This window comes from Oncorhynchus mykiss, chromosome 25, assembly GCF_057628025.1.
Source record: "Oncorhynchus mykiss isolate SJ-2025 chromosome 25, ASM5762802v1, whole genome shotgun sequence".
NCBI classification, from domain to species: Eukaryota; Metazoa; Chordata; class Actinopteri; order Salmoniformes; family Salmonidae; genus Oncorhynchus; species Oncorhynchus mykiss.
In genome coordinates this window covers 12,480,001-12,500,000 of record NC_143046.1, presented here as the reverse complement: position 1 = coordinate 12,500,000, position 20,000 = coordinate 12,480,001, and the positions used below count along the sequence as shown (strand labels likewise).

The following is a 20,000-nucleotide window of genomic DNA, read 5'->3' as shown; positions in this document are numbered from 1 at the left end:
GAACTACAGACTTCTTATACCAGTGGGCATTCAACACAATGAGATAGAGATATGTACAGCTGTGAACTACAGACTTCTTATACCAGTGGGCATTCAACACAATGAGGCAGAGATGGGAACAATCCTGCACTTATTAAAGCATTAAGACTACAGATATCATCCTAAAATATCTTCAACATTATATAAAGATCATGTCTGGTAGCCCAGCCTGTTTAGGACAGACAGAGAGGTAGTCTGGTAGTCCAGCCTGTTTAGGACAGACAGAGAGGCAGTCTGGTAGTCCAGCCTGTTTAGGACAGACTGAGAGGTAGTCTGGTAGTCCATCCTGTTTAGGACAGACAGAGAGTTAGTCTGGTACTGGACTGTGTACTGGGCTCTGTACTGGGCTCTGTACTGGGCTGTGTACTGGGCTGTGTACTGGGCTCTGTACTGGGCTGTGTACTGGGCTGTGTACTGGGCTCTGTACTGGGCTGTGTACTGGGCTGTGTACTGGGCTCTGTACTGGGCTGTGTACAGGGCTGTGTACTGGGCTGTGTTCTGGGCTCTGTACTGGGCTGTGTACTGGGCTCTGTACTGTATTGCTGCTTTAACAGCCTCCACTCTTCTGGGAAGGCTTTCCACTAGATGTTGGAACATTGCTGCTATAACAGCCTCCACTCTTCTGGGAAGGCTTTCCACTAGATGTTGGAACATTGCTGCTATAACAGCCTCCACTCTTCTGGGAAGGCTTTCCACTAGATGTAGGAACATTGCTGCTATAACAGCCTCCACTCTTCTGGGAATGCTTTCCACTAGATGTTGGAACATTGCTGCTATAACAACCCCCACTCTTCTGGGAAGGCTTTCCACTAGATGTTGGAACATTGCTGGGGGAACTTGCTGCCACTCAGCCACAAGAGCATTAGTGAGGTTGGGCACTGATGTTGGGCGATTAGGCCTGGCTCGCGGTCGGCTTTCCAGTTCATCCAAAGGGTGCTTGATGGGTTTGAGGTCAGGGCTCTGTGCAGGCCAGTCAAGTTCTTCCACACTGATCTCGACAAACTATTTCTGTATGGACATCGCTTTGTGCACGGGGGCATTATGCTGAAACAGGAAAGGGCCTTCCCCAAACTGTTGTCACAAAGTTGGAAGCACAGAATCGCCTAGAATGTCCTTGTATTCTGTAGCATTAAGATTTCACTTCACTGGAACTAACGGGCCTAGTCCGAACCATGAAAAACAGCCCCAGAACATTTGTCCTCCTCCCCCAAAATTTACAGTTGGCACTAAGCATTCAGGCAGGTAGCGTTCTCCTGGCATCTGCCAAACCCAGATTCGTCCATCAAACTGACAGATGGTGAAGTGTAATTTATAACTCCAGAGAATGTGTTTCCACTGCTCCAGAGTCCAATGGCGGCGAGCCGAGGCTTGGCATTGCACAGGGTGATCTTTGACTTGTGTGCGGCTGCTCTGCCATGGAAACCCATTTCATGAAGCTCCCGACAAACAGTTATTGTACTGATGTTGCTTCCGGAGGCAGTTTGTAACTCGGTAGTGAGAGTTGCAACAGACGAAAGGACAGCTGGTTTTCACACGCTACGAGCTCCCGCCATCGTTGGACCCGTTCTGTGAGTTTGTGTGGTCTACCACTTCCCAGCCGAGCTGTTGTTGCTCCTAGAAGTTTTCACTTCACAATAACAGCACTTACAGTTGACCAGGGCAGCTCTAGTAGGGCAGAAATTTGACAATCTGAATTGTTGGAAAGGTGCATCCTCTGACGGTGCCACGTTGAAAGTCACTAAGCTCTTCGCTTAGGCCATTCTACAACCAATGTTTGTCTATGGAGATTACATGGCTGTGTGCTCGGTTTTATACACCTGTCAGCAACGGGTGTGGCTGAAATAGGCAAATCTACTAATTTGAAGGGGTGTCTACATAAACTCAACAAAAAAAGAAACGTCCCTTTTTCAGGACCCTGTCTTTCAAAGAGAATTCATAAAAATCCAAATAACTTAACAGATCTTCATTGTAAAGTGTTTTAACACTGTTTCCCCATGCTTGTTCAATGAACCATAAACAATTAATGAACATGCACCTGTGGAATGGTCGTTAAGACAGAGAGTTAAGGTCACAGTTATGAAAACTTAGGACACTAAAGAGGCCTTTCTACTGACTCTGAAAAACACAAAAAATAAAGATGCCCAGGGTCCCTGCTCATCTGCGTGAACGTGCCTTAGGCATGCTGCAAGGAGGCATGAGGACTGCAGATGTGGCCAGGGCAATAAATTGCAATGTCCGTACTGTGAGACGCCTAAGACAGCGCTACAGGGAGACAGGACGGACAGCTGATCGTCCTCGCAGTGGCAGACCACGTGTAACAACACCTGCACAGGATCGGTACATCCGAACATCACACCTGCGGGATAGGTACAGGATGGCAACAACAACTGCCCGAGTTACACCAGGAACGCACAATCCCTCCATCAGTGCTCAGACTGTCCACAATAGGCTGAGAGAGGCTAGATTGAAGGCTTATAGGCCTATTGTAAGGCAGGTCCTCACCAGACATCACCGGCAACAACGTTGCCTATGGCCACAAACCCACCGTCGCTGGACCAGACAGGACTGGCAAAAAGTTTTCTTTCCTGATGAGTCGCGGTTTTGTCTCACCAGGGGTGATGGTTGGATTTGCGTTTATCGTATAAGGAATGAGCGTTACACTGAGGCCTGTTCTCTGGAGCGGGATCGATTTGAATGTGGAGGGTCCGTCATGGTCGGGCGGTGTGTCACAACATCACTGAGCTTGTTGTCATTGCAGGCAATCTCAACTTTGTGCATTACAGGGAAGACATTGTCCTCCCTCATGTGGTACCCTTCCTGCAGGGTCATCCTGGCATGACCCTCCAGCATGATAATGCCACCAGCCATACTGCTCATTCTGTGCGTAATTTCCTGCAAGACAGGAATGTAAGTGTTCTGCCATGGCCAGCGAAGAGCCCGGATCTCAATCCCATTGAGCACGTCTGGGACCTGTTGGATCGGAGGGTGAGGGCTAGGGCCATTCCCCGCAGAAATATCCAGGAACTTGCAAGTGCCTTGGTGGCAGAGTGGGACATCTCACAGCAAGAACTGGCAAATCTGGTGCAGTCCATGAGGAGGAGATGCACTGCAGCACTTAATGCAGCTGGTGGCCACACCACATACTGACTGTTACTTTTGGTTTTGACCCCCCCTTTGTTCAGGAACACATTATTCCATTTCTGTTAGTCACATGTCTGTGGAACTTGTTCAGTTTATGTCTCAGTAGTTGAATCTCGTTATGTTCATACAAATATTTACACATGTGAAGTTTGCTGAAAATAAATGCAGTTGACAGTGAGAGAACATTTATTTTTTTGCTGAGTTTACATGTGTATATAGTGTATTTAAAATAGAGAGAATCCATGTACCAGCAGGATTCAGTAAATTAGCCTGTTGAGATCAGATGTGTCTGGTCTCCACGTACTGTTAAGGATGAGAGGATGAGAGGAGAGGAGGATATTTGAGGAGGAGAAGGAGGAGAGGAGGAGAGAAGGAGAGAAGGAGAGGATGAGAGGAGGGGAGGAGAGGATGATAATAGGAGAGGAGGAGAGGATGGGAGGAGGAGGGGAGGAGAGGATGAGAGGAGGAGGGGAGAAGGAGAGGTTGAGAGGAGGAGGGGGGCAGAGGAGGAGAGGATGAGAGGAGGAAGGAAGAAAGGAAGAGAGAGAGAGGAGCATGCAACAGGCCACCAACACGCCCTGAGGGCAGCCACTCCCTGAGGGAGGATGAGAGGAGGGGAGGAGAGGAGAGGATGGGAGGAGGAGGGGAGGGGAGGATGAAGGGAGAAGGAGAGGGTGAGAGGAGGAGGGGAGAAGAGGAGGAGAGAAGGAGAGGATGAGAGGATGAGAGGAGGGGAGGAGAGGAGAGGATGAGAGGAGGAGGGGAAAAGAGGGGTGAAGGAGAGGATGAGAAGCGGAGGGGAAAAGAGGAGGAGAGAAGAGGAGGATGAGAGGATAGGATGAGAGGATGAGGGGAGGAGAGGAGGAGAGAAGGAGAAGATGAGAGGAGGGGAGGAGAGGGTGAGAGGAGGAGAGAAGGAGAGGATGAGAGAAGGAGAGGAGGAGGGGAGGAGAGGAGGAGGGGAGGAGAGGAGGAGAGAAGGAGAGGAGGAGGGGAGGAGAGGAGAGGAGGAGAGGAGGAAAGGAGGAGAGAAGGAGGGGAGGAGAGGATGAGAGAAGGAGAGGATGAGAGGAGAAGGGAAGGAGAGGAGGAGGGGAGGAGAGGATGAGAGGAGGAAGGAAGAAAGGAAGAGAGAGAGAGGAGCATGCAACAGGCCACCAACACGCCCTGAGGGCAGCCATTACACATGTTGTGTTGCACATTGTGAATAAGAAACTCAAGAACAAAGATGAGGGATTCATAATTAAGCATGTCCCGCAGACATCCCCGAGCAGTGTGTGTGTGTGTGTGTGTGTGTGTGTGTGCGTGTGTGTGTGTGTGTGTGTGTGTGTTTGGCCAGACAGGGGAGGTTTCAGGACAGAGAGGGGAGGTTTCATTCCTTCTATATATACCTGAACTGGTTTGGAGCAGGACAGAGAGGGGAGGTTTCAGGACAGAGAGGGGAGGTTTCATACCTTCTATATATACCTGAACTGGTTTGGAGCAGGACAGAGAGGGGAGGTTTCAGGACAGAGAGGGGAGGTTTCAGGACAGAGATGGGAGGTTTTCAGGACAGAGAAGGCAGGTTTCATACCTTCTTACAGAGGACCAGCTGGTGATCAAAGAGGAAGAAGACCCGTTGCTGACTGCGTCCATAGGGCTGGTAGATCCAAGACATTTCTCCTGTATAGATCAACTCCGAGCTCCGGTCCAGGATGTCATCACCCTGGGGACAATAATAATACATATCTTTATTTAGCACTATTCAAGGACCTAAAGACGCTCGTTTTAAACACACACACACACACTCCGTTGAGGGTTGGTTAATTCCGAGTGGTGTACAGTATGTACCTCCCAGTCTAGGACGGAGGCCTGCCATTGGGCGATCTTGTCAATGTTCTCCAGCCTCCTCTTCCTCTCATTGATCTGCTGAGTGACGTTACGCATCACCGCCAGCGCCGCCGCCACGTAGCGATAGTCACTATGGAAACAGAACACACATTACAACCACCACGTAGCGATAGTCAATATGGAGACAGAACACACATTACAACCACCACGTAGCGATAGTCACTATGGAGACAGAACACACATTACAACCACCACGTAGAGATAGTCACTATGGAGACAGAACACACATTACAACCACCACGTAGCGATAGTCACTATGGAGACAGAACACACATTACAACCACCACGTAGCGATAGTCACTATGGAGACAGAACACACATTACAACCACCACATAGAGATAGTCACTATGGAGACAGAAGACACATTACAACCACCACATAGTAATAGTCACTATGGAGACGGAACACAGGTAATTTCAGGGGGATGAATCACACCTTAACGCAGTCGCTATTGCTACAGGTTTGTGTGTGCCAGATCAGTGTGTGTGTTAGTAAGTGTGTGTGTGTGTGTGTGTGTGTGTGTGTTTTGTGTCTATCTGTGGAAGCAGGCCTATCCTCCATCTTGCAGACACATGACACACTACACTTTCACACACTCCTCACAGACTGAGGCAGACAGACAGACAGACAGACATACAGACAGGGAGAGAGAGAGAGAGACAGACTTACAGGCAGACAGAGAGACAGATATCTGGCAGATAGAGTTACGAGTGTTGGCTCCTGCCCCTGTCTGGCTGTGAGAGTGTGATTTGTGAATGACCTGGAGCCAGATGAGACAAACACAGCTGAATGACTGACTTTGTGTGTGTGTGTGTCTATAATCCTACCTGTGTTCCTGTGCAGTGTATTTGAGCAGCTCGGCCAGCTGCAGGGGGTATTTGCAGATCTTCTGTACGGGTGTGAGGAGGAAGCCGTCGATAGCGATGTCGATCATCTGCTGCAGCAGACGGCAGGCCTCGAAGAAGTGCTGGTACCTCCCGTCTCTCATCAGCTTGGACAGCTCCATACAGGCGTCCAGGTGGTTGTTACAGTACTCAGAGTAGATCCAGAAGCCGTCTTGCTGTGGGACACAACAACAATGGAGGAGATGAGGAGATGAGGAGATGGGGAGATGAGGAGATGAGGAGATGAGGAGATGAGGAGATGAGGAGATGAGGAGATGGGGAGATGAGGAGATGGGGAGATGAGGAGATGGGGAGATGAGGAGATGAGGAGATGAGGAGATGGGGAGATGGGGAGATGAGGAGATGAGGAGATGAGGAGATGAGGAGATGAGGAGATGGGGAGATGAGGAGATGAGGAGATGAGGAGATGAGGAGATGAGGAGATGAGGAGATGGGGAGATGAGGAGATGGGGAGATGAGGAGATGGGGAGATGAGGAGATGAGGAGATGAGGAGATGGGGAGATGAGGAGATGAGGAGATGAGGAGATGAGGAGATGAGGAGATGAGGAGATGGGGAGATGGGGAGATGGGGAGATGAGGAGATGGGGAGATGAGGAGATGAGGAGATGAGGAGATGAGGAGATGAGGAGATGATTCATTTGTGATTTGAAACAATAAATCCTGCTGCAGGAATCATAAGGTTGTTCAGCCTCTATCTTCAAATCAAATCAAATCAAATGTTATTTGTCACATGCGCCGAATACAACAGGTGTAGTAGACCTTACAGTGAAATGCTGAATACAACAGGTGTAGTAGACCTTACAGTGAAATGCTGAATACAACAGGTGTAGTAGACCTTACAGTGAAATGCCGAATACAACAGGTGTAGTAGACCTTACAGTGAAATGCTGAATACAACAGGTGTAGTAGACCTTACAGTGAAATGCTGAATACAACAGGTGTAGTAGACCTTACAGTGAAATGCTGAATACAACAGGTGTAGTAGACCTTACAGTGAAATGTTGAATACAACAGGTGTAGTAGACCTTACAGGGAAATGCTGAATACAACAGGTGTAGTAGACCTTACAGTGAAATGCTTACTTACAAGCCCTGAAACAACAATGCAGTTAAGATGTTTTAAGAAAAATAAGTGTTTCTATAAAAAATAGAAACTAAAAGTAACAAATAATTAAACAGCAGTAAAATAACAATAGTGAGGCTATAAGGGGGTACCGGTACAGTCAGTGTGGAGGCTATATACAGGGGGGTACCGGTACAGAGTCAGTGTGGAGGCTATATACAGGGTGTTACGGTACAGAGTCAATGTGGAGGCTATATACAGGGAGTACCAGTACAGAGTCAATGTGGAGGCTATATACAGGGGGGTACGGTACAGAGTCAATGTGGAGGCTATATACAGGGAGTACCAGTACAGAGTCAATGTGGAGGCTATATACAGGGAGTACCAGTACAGAGTCAATGTGGAGGCTATTTACAGGGAGTACCAGTACAGAGTCAATGTGGAGTCTATATACAGGGAGAACCAGTACAGAGTCAATGTGGAGGCTATATACAGGAGGTACCGGTACAGAGTCAGTGTGGAGGCTATATGGGGGTACCGGTACAGAGTCAATGTGGAGGCTATATATAGGGGGGTACTGGTACAGAGTCAATGTAGAGGCTATATGGGGGTACCAGTACAGAGTCAATGTGGAGGCTATATGGGGGTTCCGGTACAGAGTCAATGTGCGGGGACACCGGTTAGTTGAGGTAATATGTACATGTAGGAAGAGTTAAAGTGACTATGCATAGTTACTAAACAGAGAGTAGCAGCAGCGTAAAAGAGGGTTCTGGGTAGCCATTTGATTAGCTGTTCAGGAGTCGGAATGTTGGAAGATGGTAAGAAGCCTCTTGGACCTAGACTTTGCGCTCCGGTACCGCTTGCCGTGTGGTAACAGAAAGGACAGTCCAAGACTAGGGTGGCTGGAGTCTTTGACAATTTTTAGGGCCTTCCTCTGACAGCGCCTGGTATAGAGGTCCTGGATGGCAGGATGCTTGACCCCAGTGATGTACCCTCTGTAGTGTCTTGTGGTCTGAGGCCGAGCAGTTGAATCACATTGAAGGAGATGTTGTTGTCCTGGCACCACACGGCCAGGTCTCTGACCTCCTTATAGGCTGTCTCATTGTTGTCAGTGATCAGGCCTACCACTGTTGTGTCATCGGCAACCTTGATGATGGTGTTGGAGTCGTGCCTGGCCATGCAGTCATGAGTGAAAAGGGAGTACAGGAGGGGACTGAGCATGCACCCCTGAGGAGCCCCCGTGTTAAGGATCAGTGTGGCGGATGTGTTGTTACCTACCCTTACCACCTGGGGGCGGCCGATCAGGAAGCAGTTGAGCAAGCTGTTAAGGAACCTTTTGGACCTAGACTTGGTGCTCCGGTACCACTTGCCGTTCGGAAGCAAAGAGAACAGTCTATGACTTGGGTAACTGGAGTCTTTGACAATTTTTATGGCCTTCCTCTGACACTGCCTGGTATAGAGGTCCTGACGGCAGGAAGCTTGGCCCAAGTGATGTACTGGGGCATACGCACTACCCTCTGCAGTGCCTTATGGTCAGATGCCGAGCAGTTGCCATACCAGGCGGTGGTGCAACAGGTCAGGATGCTCTCGATGGTGCAGCTGTAGAATTTTTTGAGGATCTGGGCACCCATGCCAAATCTTTTCAGTCTCCTGAGGGGGAAAAGGCGTTGTTGTGCCCTCTTCATGACTTTCTTGGTGTGCTTGGACCATGTTAGTTTGTTGGTGATGTGGACACCAAGGACCTTGAAGCTCTCAACCTGCTCCACTACAGCCCCGTTGATATGAATGGGGGCGTGTTCGGCCATCCTTTTCCTGTAGTCCACAATCACCTCCTATGTCTTGCTCACGTTGAGGGAGAGGCTGTTGTCCTGGCACCACACTGCCAGGTCTCTGCCTCCTCCCTATAGGCTGTCTCATTGTTGTCGGGGATCAGGCCTACCAGCATTGTGTCACCAGCAAACATAATGATGGTGTTGGAGTCGTGCTTGGCCACGCAGTTGTGGGTGAAAAGGGAGTAAAGGAGAGGATTAAAACCCCGGAGGGGCCCCCGTGTTGAGGATCAACATGGCAGATGTGTTGTTGCCTACCCTTACCAGCTGGGGCGGCTCGTCAGGAAGTCCAGGATCCAGTTGCAGAGGGAGGTGTTTAGTCCCATGGTCCATAGCTTAGTGATGAGTTTTGTGGGCACTATGGTGTTGAACGCTGAGCTGCAGTCAATGAACAGAATTCACACTTTTGTCCAGTTGGGAAAGGGCAGTGTGGAGTGCAATTGAGTTTGCGTCATCTGTGGATCTGTTGGGGCGGTATGCAAATTGAAGTGGTTCTAGGGTTTCAGGGATAATGGTGTTGATGTGAGACAGGACCAGCCTTTCAAAGAACTTCATGACTACCGACGTGAGCATTATGGGGCTGTAGTCATTTAGGCAGGTTACCTTCACTTTCCTGGGAACAGGGACTATGGTGGTATTGAAACATGTAGGTATTACAGACTCGGTCAGGGAGAGGTTGAAAATGTCAGTAAAGATACTTGCAAGTTGGCCGTGCATGCTCTGAGTACACGTCCTGGTTATCCTTCTGGCCCTGCAGTGAATATTGACCTGTTTAAAGGTCTTGCTCACATCGGCTATGGAGAGCGTGATCACACAGTCATCTGGAACAGCTGATGCTCTCATGCATGCTTCAGTGTTGCTTGCCTTGAAGCGAGCATAAAAGGCATTTAGCTTGTCTGGTAGGCTTGTGTCACTGGGCAGCTCGCGGCTGGGTTTCCCTTTGTAGTCCATAATAGTTTTCAAGCCCTGCCACATCCGACGAGCGTCAGAGACGGTGTAGTAGGATTCAATCTTTGCCCTGTATTGTCGCTTTTCCTGTTTGATGGTTTGACTGAGGGCATAGCAGGATTTCTTATACGCGTGTTTAATTAGTGTTCAGCGGATGTTGCCTGTAATCCATGGCTTCTGGTTGGGATATGTACGTATGATCACTGTGGGAACGACGTCGTCGAGGCACTTATTGATGAAGCAGGTGACAGAGGTGGTATACTCCTCAATGCCATTGGATGAATACCAGAACATGTCCCAGTCTGTGCTAGCAAAACAGTCCTGTAGCATCCACGTCATCTGACCACTTCCGTATTGAGCGAGTCACTGGTACTTCCTGCTTTAGTTTTTGCTTGTAAGCAGAAATCAGGAGGATAGAATTATGGTCAAATTTTCCAAATGGAGGGCGAGGGGGAGCTATGTACACGTCTCTGTGTGTGGAGTAAAGGTGGTCTAGAGGATTTTTCCCCCTGGTTGCACATGTGACATGCTGATAGAAATAAGGTAAAACAGATTTAAGTTTACCTGCATTAAAGTCCCTGGCCACTAGGAACGCCACTTCTGGATGAGCATTTTCTTGTTTGTTTATGGCCTTATACAGCTGGTTGAGTGTGTCTTAGTGTCAGAGTCAGTTTGTGGTGGTAAATAGATGGTTATGAAAAATATAGATTGGTAGATAGTGTGGTCTGCAGCTTATAATGAGGTACTCTACCGCAGGTGAGCAATACCTTGAGACTACGTTAATATTAGACATTGACACACACTCCCACTTCTCGTCTCACCAGACACAGCTGTTCTGTCCTGCTGATGCATGGAAAACCCAGCCAACTGTTTATTATGTGTTGTGGTTCAGCCACGACTCGGTGAAACATGAGATGTTACAGTTTTTAATGTCCCGCTGGTAGGATAGTCTTTAATGGAGCTCATCCAGTTTATTCTCCAGTGATTGTACGTTGGCCAATAGAACGGATGGTAGAGGCGGGTTACACACTCGCCGACGAATTCTCACAAGGCACCCTGATCTGTGTCCCCTACATTTCCTTATTTTCTTAATGCGAATGATGGGGATTTGGGCCTTGTCTGGGATCAACATTATATTCTTCACGTCAGACTCATTAAAGAAAATATCTTTATCCAGTTTGAGGTGAGTAATCGCTGTTCTGATATCCAGAAGCTCTTTTTGGTCAAAAGGGACAGTAGCCTCAACATTATGTACAAAATAAGTTACAAATAGGGGCCTCCCGGGTGGCACAGCGGGGGGGCTTTACGTGGCTCATCGTGCTCTAGCGACTCCTTGTGTAGGACCGGGCACCTGCAGGCTGACTTCGGTCGTCAGTTGAAAGCTGTTTCTTCCGACACATTGGTGCAACTGGCTTCCGGATTAAGCGGGCGGGTGTTAAGAAGCGTGGTTTGGTGGGTCATGTTTCGGGGAACGCATGACTCGACTTTCGCCTCTCCCAAGGCCTGTTGGGGAGTTGCAGCGATTGAGACACGTTACAAACAATGTGAAAAAACACACAAAATAGCACAGTTGGCTAGGAGCCTGTAAAACGGCAGCCATCCCCTCGGCTCCAATCTGAATATCATCTTGGTGTTGAATAATAACTTACCTGTTCTAGAAAACAGGGTCCTATCTAGGTAGTAACTTACCTGTTCTAGAAAGCAGAGTCCTATCTAGGTAGTAACTTACATGTTCTAGAAAGCAGGGTCCTATCTAGGTAGTAACTTACATGTTCTAGAAAGCAGAGCCCTAACTAGATAGTAACTTACATGTTCTAGAAAGCAGGGTTCTATCTTGGTAGTAACTTACATGTTCTAGAAAGCAGGGTCCTATCTAGGTAGTAACTTACCTGTTCTAGAAAGCAGGGTCCTATCTAGGTAGTAACTTACATGTTCTAGAAAGCAGGGTCCTATCTAGGTAGTAACTTACATGTTCTAGAAAGCAGAGTCCTATCTAGGTAGTAACTTACCTGTTCTAGAAAGCAGAGTCCTATATGGGTAGTAACTTACATGTTCTAGAAAGCAGGGTCCTATCTAGGTAGTAACTTACATGTTCTAGAAAGCAGGGTCCTATCTGGGTAGTAACTTACCTGTTCTAGAAAGCAGAGTCATATCTAGGTAGTAACTTACATGTTCTAGAAAGCAGGGTCCTATCTAGGTAGTAACTTACATGTTCTAGAAAGCAGGGTCCTATCTAGGTAGTAACTTACATGTTCTAGAAAGCAGGGTCCTATCTAGGTAGTAACTTACATGTTCTAGAAAGCAGGGTCCTATCTAGGTAGTAACTTACATGTTCTAGAAAACAGGGTCCTATCTGGGTAGTAACTTACATGTTCTAGAAAGCAGGGTCCTATCTCAGACAGGTGTGGTTCCTCGTTGTTGTATTGTTTCTCCAGGTCTCTAACGAAGCCCATCTGGAAACGGTAGATGTCCTCGATGTTCCCAAAGATCACCCTCAGCTGGTCATCGTTAAACATGTCTACCCTCTTCCTACACTGACGCAGGTAGCCCTGGAAGAAAGATAAGTATACATACAGTAGGATGGGGATGAGCAAAGGATTGTGTGTGTGTGTGTGTATGTGTGTCTGTGCTCATGCTTGTGTGTGTGTGTCTGAGTGTGTGTGTGTGTGCTGGTGTGTGGGTTCCCACATTTCAACATATTTTCCTGTACTCTCCCATATATCCCTGGAGAGAATCATGAAAGCAGATTGAGTCTAGTTTTAAACACTACTTCTATAATCAATTCACCACAGTTAGACTACTGCTGTAATCAATTCACCACAGTTAGACTACTGTTCCAAGAGAGCTCACGTACCCCTGCATGTGTGTGTGTGTTTGTCGGTTTGTGTGTGTGTGTGTGTGTGTGTGTGTGTGTGTGTGTGTGTGTGTGTGTGTGTGTGTGTGTGTGTGTGTATGTGTGTGGTGTATTGTGTGTGTGTGTGTGCATGCATGCGTTTTCCCAAGTGTGCAGAGTAGGTGTGTGTGTATGTATGCGTGTGCACGTATGTACTGTAAGTGTGTGTACCTCACAGATGTCCTTGAGGTGTTTGATGTAGTGTCTCTCTGTGCTCATAATCTCATTGATGACGTTGGCTCTCATCTGGTCACGGTTCTGAAGCGGCGAGCCCAGGCACAGGCAGTCGTTGGTCGGATCCAGGTGACCGTTAGCCATTTCACTGGTCCCCTCCACAGGCTCCACCCCCCCATCCTCCTGGTTCACCCACAGCTGAGGAGACCAACACACATACTCCTGAATGGGAGATAAAATGATGACTATATACTACTACTATCAGGCTTTAACACAGAAAACATCACATCTCTTAGTTCATCTCTTCCTCTTCCAGACATCTTTTAATCACTTGTTCCAGTTTCAGGTTGTAGTTTCCAGCTCTGGGGCTCAGAGGAGAGTAGACAGAGGGACAGAGACAGAGGGACAGAGACAGAGGGACAGAGAGAGAGAGAGAGAGAGAGAGACAGAGGGACAGAGGGACAGGTACAGAGACAGAGGGGATCTTTGTTCCAGCATTGAGCTGTAGACACACTCACACATACATCCAAAACACACCGCTCAGCTTGAGGTAGGTTAGAGTTAGGTTAGAGGTTAGAGGTAGGTTAGAGGTTAGAGGTAGGTTAGAGGTTAGAGGTAGGTTAGAGGTGCGTTAGAGGTAGGTTAGAGGTTAGAGGTAGGTTAGAGTTAGGTTAGAGGTAGGTTAGAGTTAGGTTAGAGGTAGGTTAGAGGTAGGTTAGAGGTTAGAGGTAGGTTAGTTTTAGGTTAGAGGTAGGTTAGAGGTAGGTTAGTTTTAGGTTAGAGGTAGGTTAGAGGTAGGTTAGAGGTTAGAGCTAGGTTAGAGTTAGGTTAGAGGTAGGTTAGAGGTGCGTTAGAGGTAGGTTAGAGGTTAGAGGTAGGTTAGAGTTAGGTTAGAGGTAGGTTAGAGTTAGGTTAGAGGTAGGTTAGAGTTAGGTTAGAGGTAGGTTAGAGCTAGGTTAGAGGTAGGTTAAAGGTTAGAGTTAGGTTAGAGGTAGGTTAGAGGTTAGAGGTAGGTTAGAGGTAGGTTAGAGTTAGGTTAGAGGTAGGTTAGAGCTAGGTTAGAGCTAGGTTAGAGTTAGGTTAGAGTTAGGTTAGAGGTGCGTTAGAGGTAGGTTAGAGGTTAGAGGTAGGTTAGAGGTAGGTTAGAGGTGCGTTAGAGGTAGGTTAGAGGTTAGAGGTAGGTTAGAGGTAGGTTAGAGGTTAAAGGTAGGTTAGAGGTTAGAGGTAGATTAGAGTTAGGTTAGAGGTAGGTTAGAGGTAGGTTAGAGGTAGGTTAGAGTTAGGTTAGAGTTAGGTTAGAGGTTAGAGTTAGGTTAGAGGTAGGTTAGAGGTTAGAGTTAGGTTAGAGTTAGGTTAGGGGTAGGTTAGAGGTTAGAGTTAGGTTAGAGTTAGGTTAGAGGTAGGTTAGAGGTAGGTTAGAGGTTAGAGGTAGGTTAGAGGTTAGAGGTAGGTTAGAGGTAGGTTAGAGGTAGGTTAGAGGTTAGAGTTAGGTTAGAGTTAGGTTAGAGGTTAGAGTTAGGTTAGAGGTAGGTTAGAGGTAGGTTAGAGGTTAGAGTTAGGTTAGAGTTAGGTTAGAGGTAGGTTAGAGGTAGGTTAGAGGTTAGAGGTAGGTTAGAGGTTAGAGGTAGGTTAGAGGTAGGTTAGAGGTAGGTTAGAGGTTAGAGTTAGGTTAGAGTTAGGTTAGAGGTTAGAGTAAGGTTAGAGGTAGGTTAGAGGTAGGTTAGAGGTTAGAGGTAGGTTAGAGGTTAGAGGTAGGTTAGAGGTAGGTTAGAGGTTAGAGGTTAGAGGTAGGTTAGAGGTTAGAGGTAGGTTAGAGGTTAGAGGTAGGTTAGAGGTAGGTTAGAGGTTAGAGGTAGGTTAGAGGTTAGAGGTAGGTTAGAGGTTAGAGGTAGGTTAGAGGTAGGTTAGAGGTAGGTTAGAGGTCGGTTAGAGGTAGGTTAGAGTTAGGTTAGAGGTAGGTTAGAGGTAGGTTAGAGGTTAGAGTTAGGTTAGAGGTAGGTTAGAGGTAGGTTAGAGGTTAGAGTTAGGTTAGAGATAGGTTAGAGGTAGGTTAGAGGTAGGTTAGAGTTAGGTTAGAGGTAGGTTAGAGTTAGGTTAGAGGTAGGTTAGAGGTAGGTTAGAGTTAGGTTAGAGGTAGGTTAGAGGTAGGTTAGAGTTAGGTTAGAGTTGGGTTAGAGGTAGGTTAGAGAGGATCAGATGCCTGGTACAGTAGCCAAACCAACACCTGATGATGAAACACTGTGTGCCTACTGAACATCTAAGAGGCGACAGTTGTAATGCCAAACACACGACGCCATGCAGCTTCACAACAACAAGCAGAGAGACGGGTGGAGACAACTGGTGCTACTGTGCTACTGTGCTAATGTGCTAATGTGCTACTGTGCTAATGTGCTACTGTGCTAATGTGCTACTGTGTTACTGTGCTAATGTGCTACTGTGCTAATGTGGCACTATGCTAATGTGCTACTGTGCTACTGTGCTACTGTGCTAATGTGCTACTGTGCTAATGTGCTACTGTGCTAATGTGCTACTGTGCTACTGTGGAAGAGGGTGCTCCCAAATTGTACCATATTCCCTTTATAGTGCACTACTTTCAACCACTATATAGGTAAAAAGGGTGCCATTTGGGACGCATCATGGAGGAGAAGACTGCGATACGAAGACTCAGTTATAAACAAACTATAAAAAGAGTAAAAATTGTAATATATAAAAAAAGGAGTAATACAGAAAGGAGAAGGCTGTAACTTCTCTATAAAATATCCTGTTGAGATGATTCCCAATCTTGTGTCTCAGGTTCTGGAAACGTTAGATGTGCGTTGGTTGATTGGTTGGGTAATGTTTGGGAGACGTTGAGTTGGCAGACTGAGGCGGTGGGTGGAGTATGGCTGGGTGGTTGATTGGTTGGGTAATGTTGGGAGACTTTGCGTTGGCAGACTGAGGCGGTGGGTGGAGTATGGCTGGGTGGTTGATTGGTTGGGTAATGTTTGGGAGACTTTGCGTTGGCAGACTGAGGCGGTGGGTGGTGGGTGGAGTATGGCTGGGTGGTTGATTGGTTGGGTAATGTTTGGGAGACGTTGCGTTGGCAGACTGAGGCGGTGGGTGGTGGGTGGAGTATGGCTGGATGGTTGATTGGTTGGGTAATGTTTGGGAGACGTTGCGTTGGCAGACTGAGGCGGTGGGTGGAGTATGGCTGGGTGGTTGATTGGTTGGGTAATGTTTGGGAGACGTTGCGTTGGCAGACTGAGGCGGTGGGTGGTGGGTGGAGTATGGCTGGGTGGTTGATTGGTTGGGTAATGTTTGGGAGATGTTGAGTTGGCAGACTGAGGCGTTGGGTGGTGGGTGGAGTATGGCTGGGTGGTTGATTGATGACGTGGGAAACGCACCTTAGACGTAGTGTTTTGGAACCGAGGAGTTGCTATGGGGTTGATATAGAAAAGCTGTTTTGTTTGGGGTTGAGGAGGGTGGGGTTCGACCTTAGAGAGAGAGAATGACAGAAACACACCGGTTCACTCAATGCCTGGCTCGACTCAATCGCTGGGGGTGGTGGGGAGAAATTGGTTCAGCCCCTGGGCATGGAGTTGTCAGGGTTGGGATGGCCATTGGGGAGTCTGGAGAAAGCCTTGACTTGGTAATGTATGGAGCCTTTACTCAGTTAAGTAGCCTTTACCAGGTAATGTATGAAGCTAACAGGAAGTGAACTGTGCTGGCTTGGATTTCACACTGTTCAGCAGGGTTTCAGCTACTAAAGTAAATGTGTTACCAGGCCAGTATAGCTCGGCTCGGCTTGGATCGGCTCGGCTTTGCCCTACAGATGTAGGATCTTTATTTGATCACCCTGTTACAGGAGAACTTAAAACTTAAAAGAAAAAAAATGTCAAACTTAAAACGTTGTCATTTATATTTTGACTTGATTTTCCCAAAAAATGTATCCATTAACTATAATCCACATAAAAATCCACATTTCCTTTTGCTGCAGGATTATTTTTCTGCTGTTAGCAAACTGGATCAAATGAAGATCCTACATGTGTAAACTGTGAATCGGGGTAGTCAGAAGACCGGGTTGACGTGTGGTATCACTAACTCACCCGTACGAAGCTGGCGGGGAACCAGCCCTCCTCCTCGTCGATCTGACCCCACCACCAGTCCTTATTGGACGCGTCCAGCACCTTGATGACATCACCGGCCTTAAACGCCAACTCTCGGTCGGCCATGGTCACATGGTCCCATACTGCCTCAGCGCTGACGATAGATCCTCCACTTATCAACTGGAGACAAGGAACAAGGGAAGGGAGGGAGGGAGAGAGAAAGAGAGAGAGAGTGGGGGGAGAGAGAGAGAGTGAGAGAGATAGGGGGAGAGTGGGGATAGAGAAATGGAGAGCAGAGAGGAAAGAGAGAGGAAGAGAGTTTGAGTGGAGAGAGGAAAGGGGGGAGGACAGAGTGAGTGAGAGAGAGAGAGAGAGAGAGAGAGAGAGAGTTTGGGTGGAGAGAGAGAAAAGGGGCAGGACAGAGTGAGTGAGAGAGAGAGTTTGGGTGGAGAGAGAGAGAAAAGGGGGAGGACAGAGAGAGTGAGAGAGAGAGTTTGGGTGGAGAGAGAGAGAAGAGAAAAGGGGGAGGACAGAGAGAGAGGGAGAGAGAGAGAGAGAGAGAGTAAGATAGAGAGAGAGAGAGAGTTTGGGTGGAGAGAGAGAGAGAGAAAATGGGGGAGGACAGAGTGAGTGAGAGAGAGAGATTAAGTGATTATTCTCAATTCCACTGACACAAACACACACACAATATCATCAAGCTATTTTCATTGAACTGCAATGAGACTAAATTGAATTAACCTCTGTGATCCATGCTAGTAGGTCATTATCAGAAGCTTACAGCCAAGTCAAATACCATTAGCAACAATGTCATGTCAGCCACCGTAGGGAGGCACTGCTCACCAGAAAAGAGAACATGCTGAGGCATGAATCTCTAAAAATCACTATCGTAAGAAAGTGTGGGGTATTCAGTCAGTTTAGTCCTAATTCCGTGCACCCCCCCCCCCCCCCAAATCGTATTTGAGTGAGTCCCTTGTGCTTCAGACCCACACAGAGTAATGCATGTTAATAACAGCACTCAGAGCTAAAGTCATTAGCATCTCATCTTCGATAACACAACAACAACCAAGACACAGTAGAGTAGGCAGGTAACCCCACCAGCGTCAGCACAGGCTCTGTGACTGACTGATTATAAAATGACAGGAACATTACAGCAGCATTGATGTAATATAAATATCAAGGATTGCTCAGATTTTCTGTCAGACTCTTTCTCTGTTACCGTGTGTGCGCTAACTACTTGTGTGTGTTGCTGTTTATAAAACACATGTTCTGCCCTGCATCTGTATGCTCTGATAAATAAGATACATAACGACTAATGAAAATACACACACGGCAATTTAATTCCACAAAATTATGCAAATGAACCTATAGACAGATAAGCATGACTGGTCAAATGTACTGTATTTCCATCGACTGGTAATTACATCAATGAATTGGCAAAAACAACCTTTATTTTACAATGGGATTTTCTTTCTTCTCCCAGATAATTTTATTTATTAGCTTCTATTTTTTGGGGCCAAACGCCAGCTATTAGCGGCTAACAGAAAGCCTTGTTTAGTGTGAGTGCGTGTGATGTGTGATATCAGGGAGGGAGGTTATCAGTATTCTGTGAGGAGGCTCAGGGGTAAAGGTCCTTCTTATTAGAGGAGCAGAGAAGTCAGAGATGACATCATTAGTCTGTTCCGTGTAGGAGCCACCACCCTCACACACACACCTCCACCACCCACCATTATCCATCACTCTGAGTAATGTCTCCATGTCACCTTGAGACAGGCACAGACTTCAAAATATATATACACACACACACACACACACACACACACACACACACACACAGAGTTCAACAGCAGTTTGCCTCTTAAACTCCGCCACCCGCCATGCTTCCTAGTGGCCTGCTGGAATATCTCAGGGAGAAGAGTCAATCAGATGAGAGGTGATAGCAGAGAGATCATAGAGAGAGTCTGGCCATTCATTCAGCTTTCAACCATAAAGCATTAGAATGGTTCACTAGAACCAGCCTATGGCTTGTATGGAGAATTCTGTACAACAGAAAATCAATGGCCCTCAGTCTGGAGTGAATTGGCTTTTCTGATCATGCCGTTCTGTTTTTGAGTTCCCTATTTTACATACTGTATGTTTCCATTGCAGTTTCAATCAAAAGCATTATAACTCTAGGGTAGGCATGTTAGTGTGCCACAATATCGACCAATCACAGTCAGTCTGCAAGGTGACAGGGAGATTAGGTTCTCCTAACCTCTAACCTCTAGTAATTGATGTGTAGGCTAATCTTCAAGACAGCAGAGAGAACCCCTAACCCCTAACCCTTAACACCTAACCCTTGACCCCTAACCCTTAACGCCTAACCCTTGACCCCTAACCCTTGACCCCTAACCCTTGACCCATACCACTTAGGTGTTATTGTAGTTCTGAAGGGATTGGATAGCAATGTGGTGAAAATTCCTACACAGGTGCCAAGGGCGATTCATATAGGACAATTCAAAGCAGATGCCATATTTCACAGAACCCCATCCACCACCAAGCCACCTCCAAGGGACCCACCTGAGTGGGCAAAGATCCCCGAAAGTACCATACCAATTGGGGTCAGCCCCACTCCCCTCCCCCCAACTGGATAACAAGCTCTCAATGGTCCCTGTACAACAGTACATAACCCCATTGACTAATAATAAAACCTCTAATCTCTATGTAGATACACTACATGACCAAAAGTCTAGTGTGATATTACAACACCGTAGCAACATCCCATCCCTCTAGTGTGATATTACAACACCATAGCAACATCCCTCTAGTGTGATATTACAACACCATAGCAACATCCCTCTAGTGTGATATTACAACACCGTAGCAACATCCCTCTAGTGTGATATTACAACACCATAGCAACATCCCTCTAATGTGATATTACAACACCATAGCAACATCCCATCCCTCTAATGTGATATTACAATACTGTAGCAACATCCCTCTAATGTGATATTACAACACCGTAGCAACATCCCTCTAATGTGATATTACAA

At 47.1% G+C, this 20,000-nt stretch overlaps 1 protein-coding gene across 1 annotated transcript in view; it reads right to left on the bottom strand.

Moving 5' to 3' along the window:
• The window catches only part of arhgef9b (Cdc42 guanine nucleotide exchange factor (GEF) 9b), a 93,842-nt gene that overhangs the window by 7,996 nt on the left and 65,846 nt on the right, over positions 1-20,000 (bottom strand). Inside the window, 7 exon segments of the mRNA XM_090220135.1 lie at positions 4,754-4,885; positions 5,011-5,140; positions 5,899-6,131; positions 12,186-12,365; positions 12,881-13,081; positions 16,267-16,356; positions 16,969-17,148. Coding sequence (XP_090076261.1) covers positions 4,754-4,885; positions 5,011-5,140; positions 5,899-6,131; positions 12,186-12,365; positions 12,881-13,081; positions 16,267-16,356; positions 16,969-17,148 — 1,146 coding nt within the window.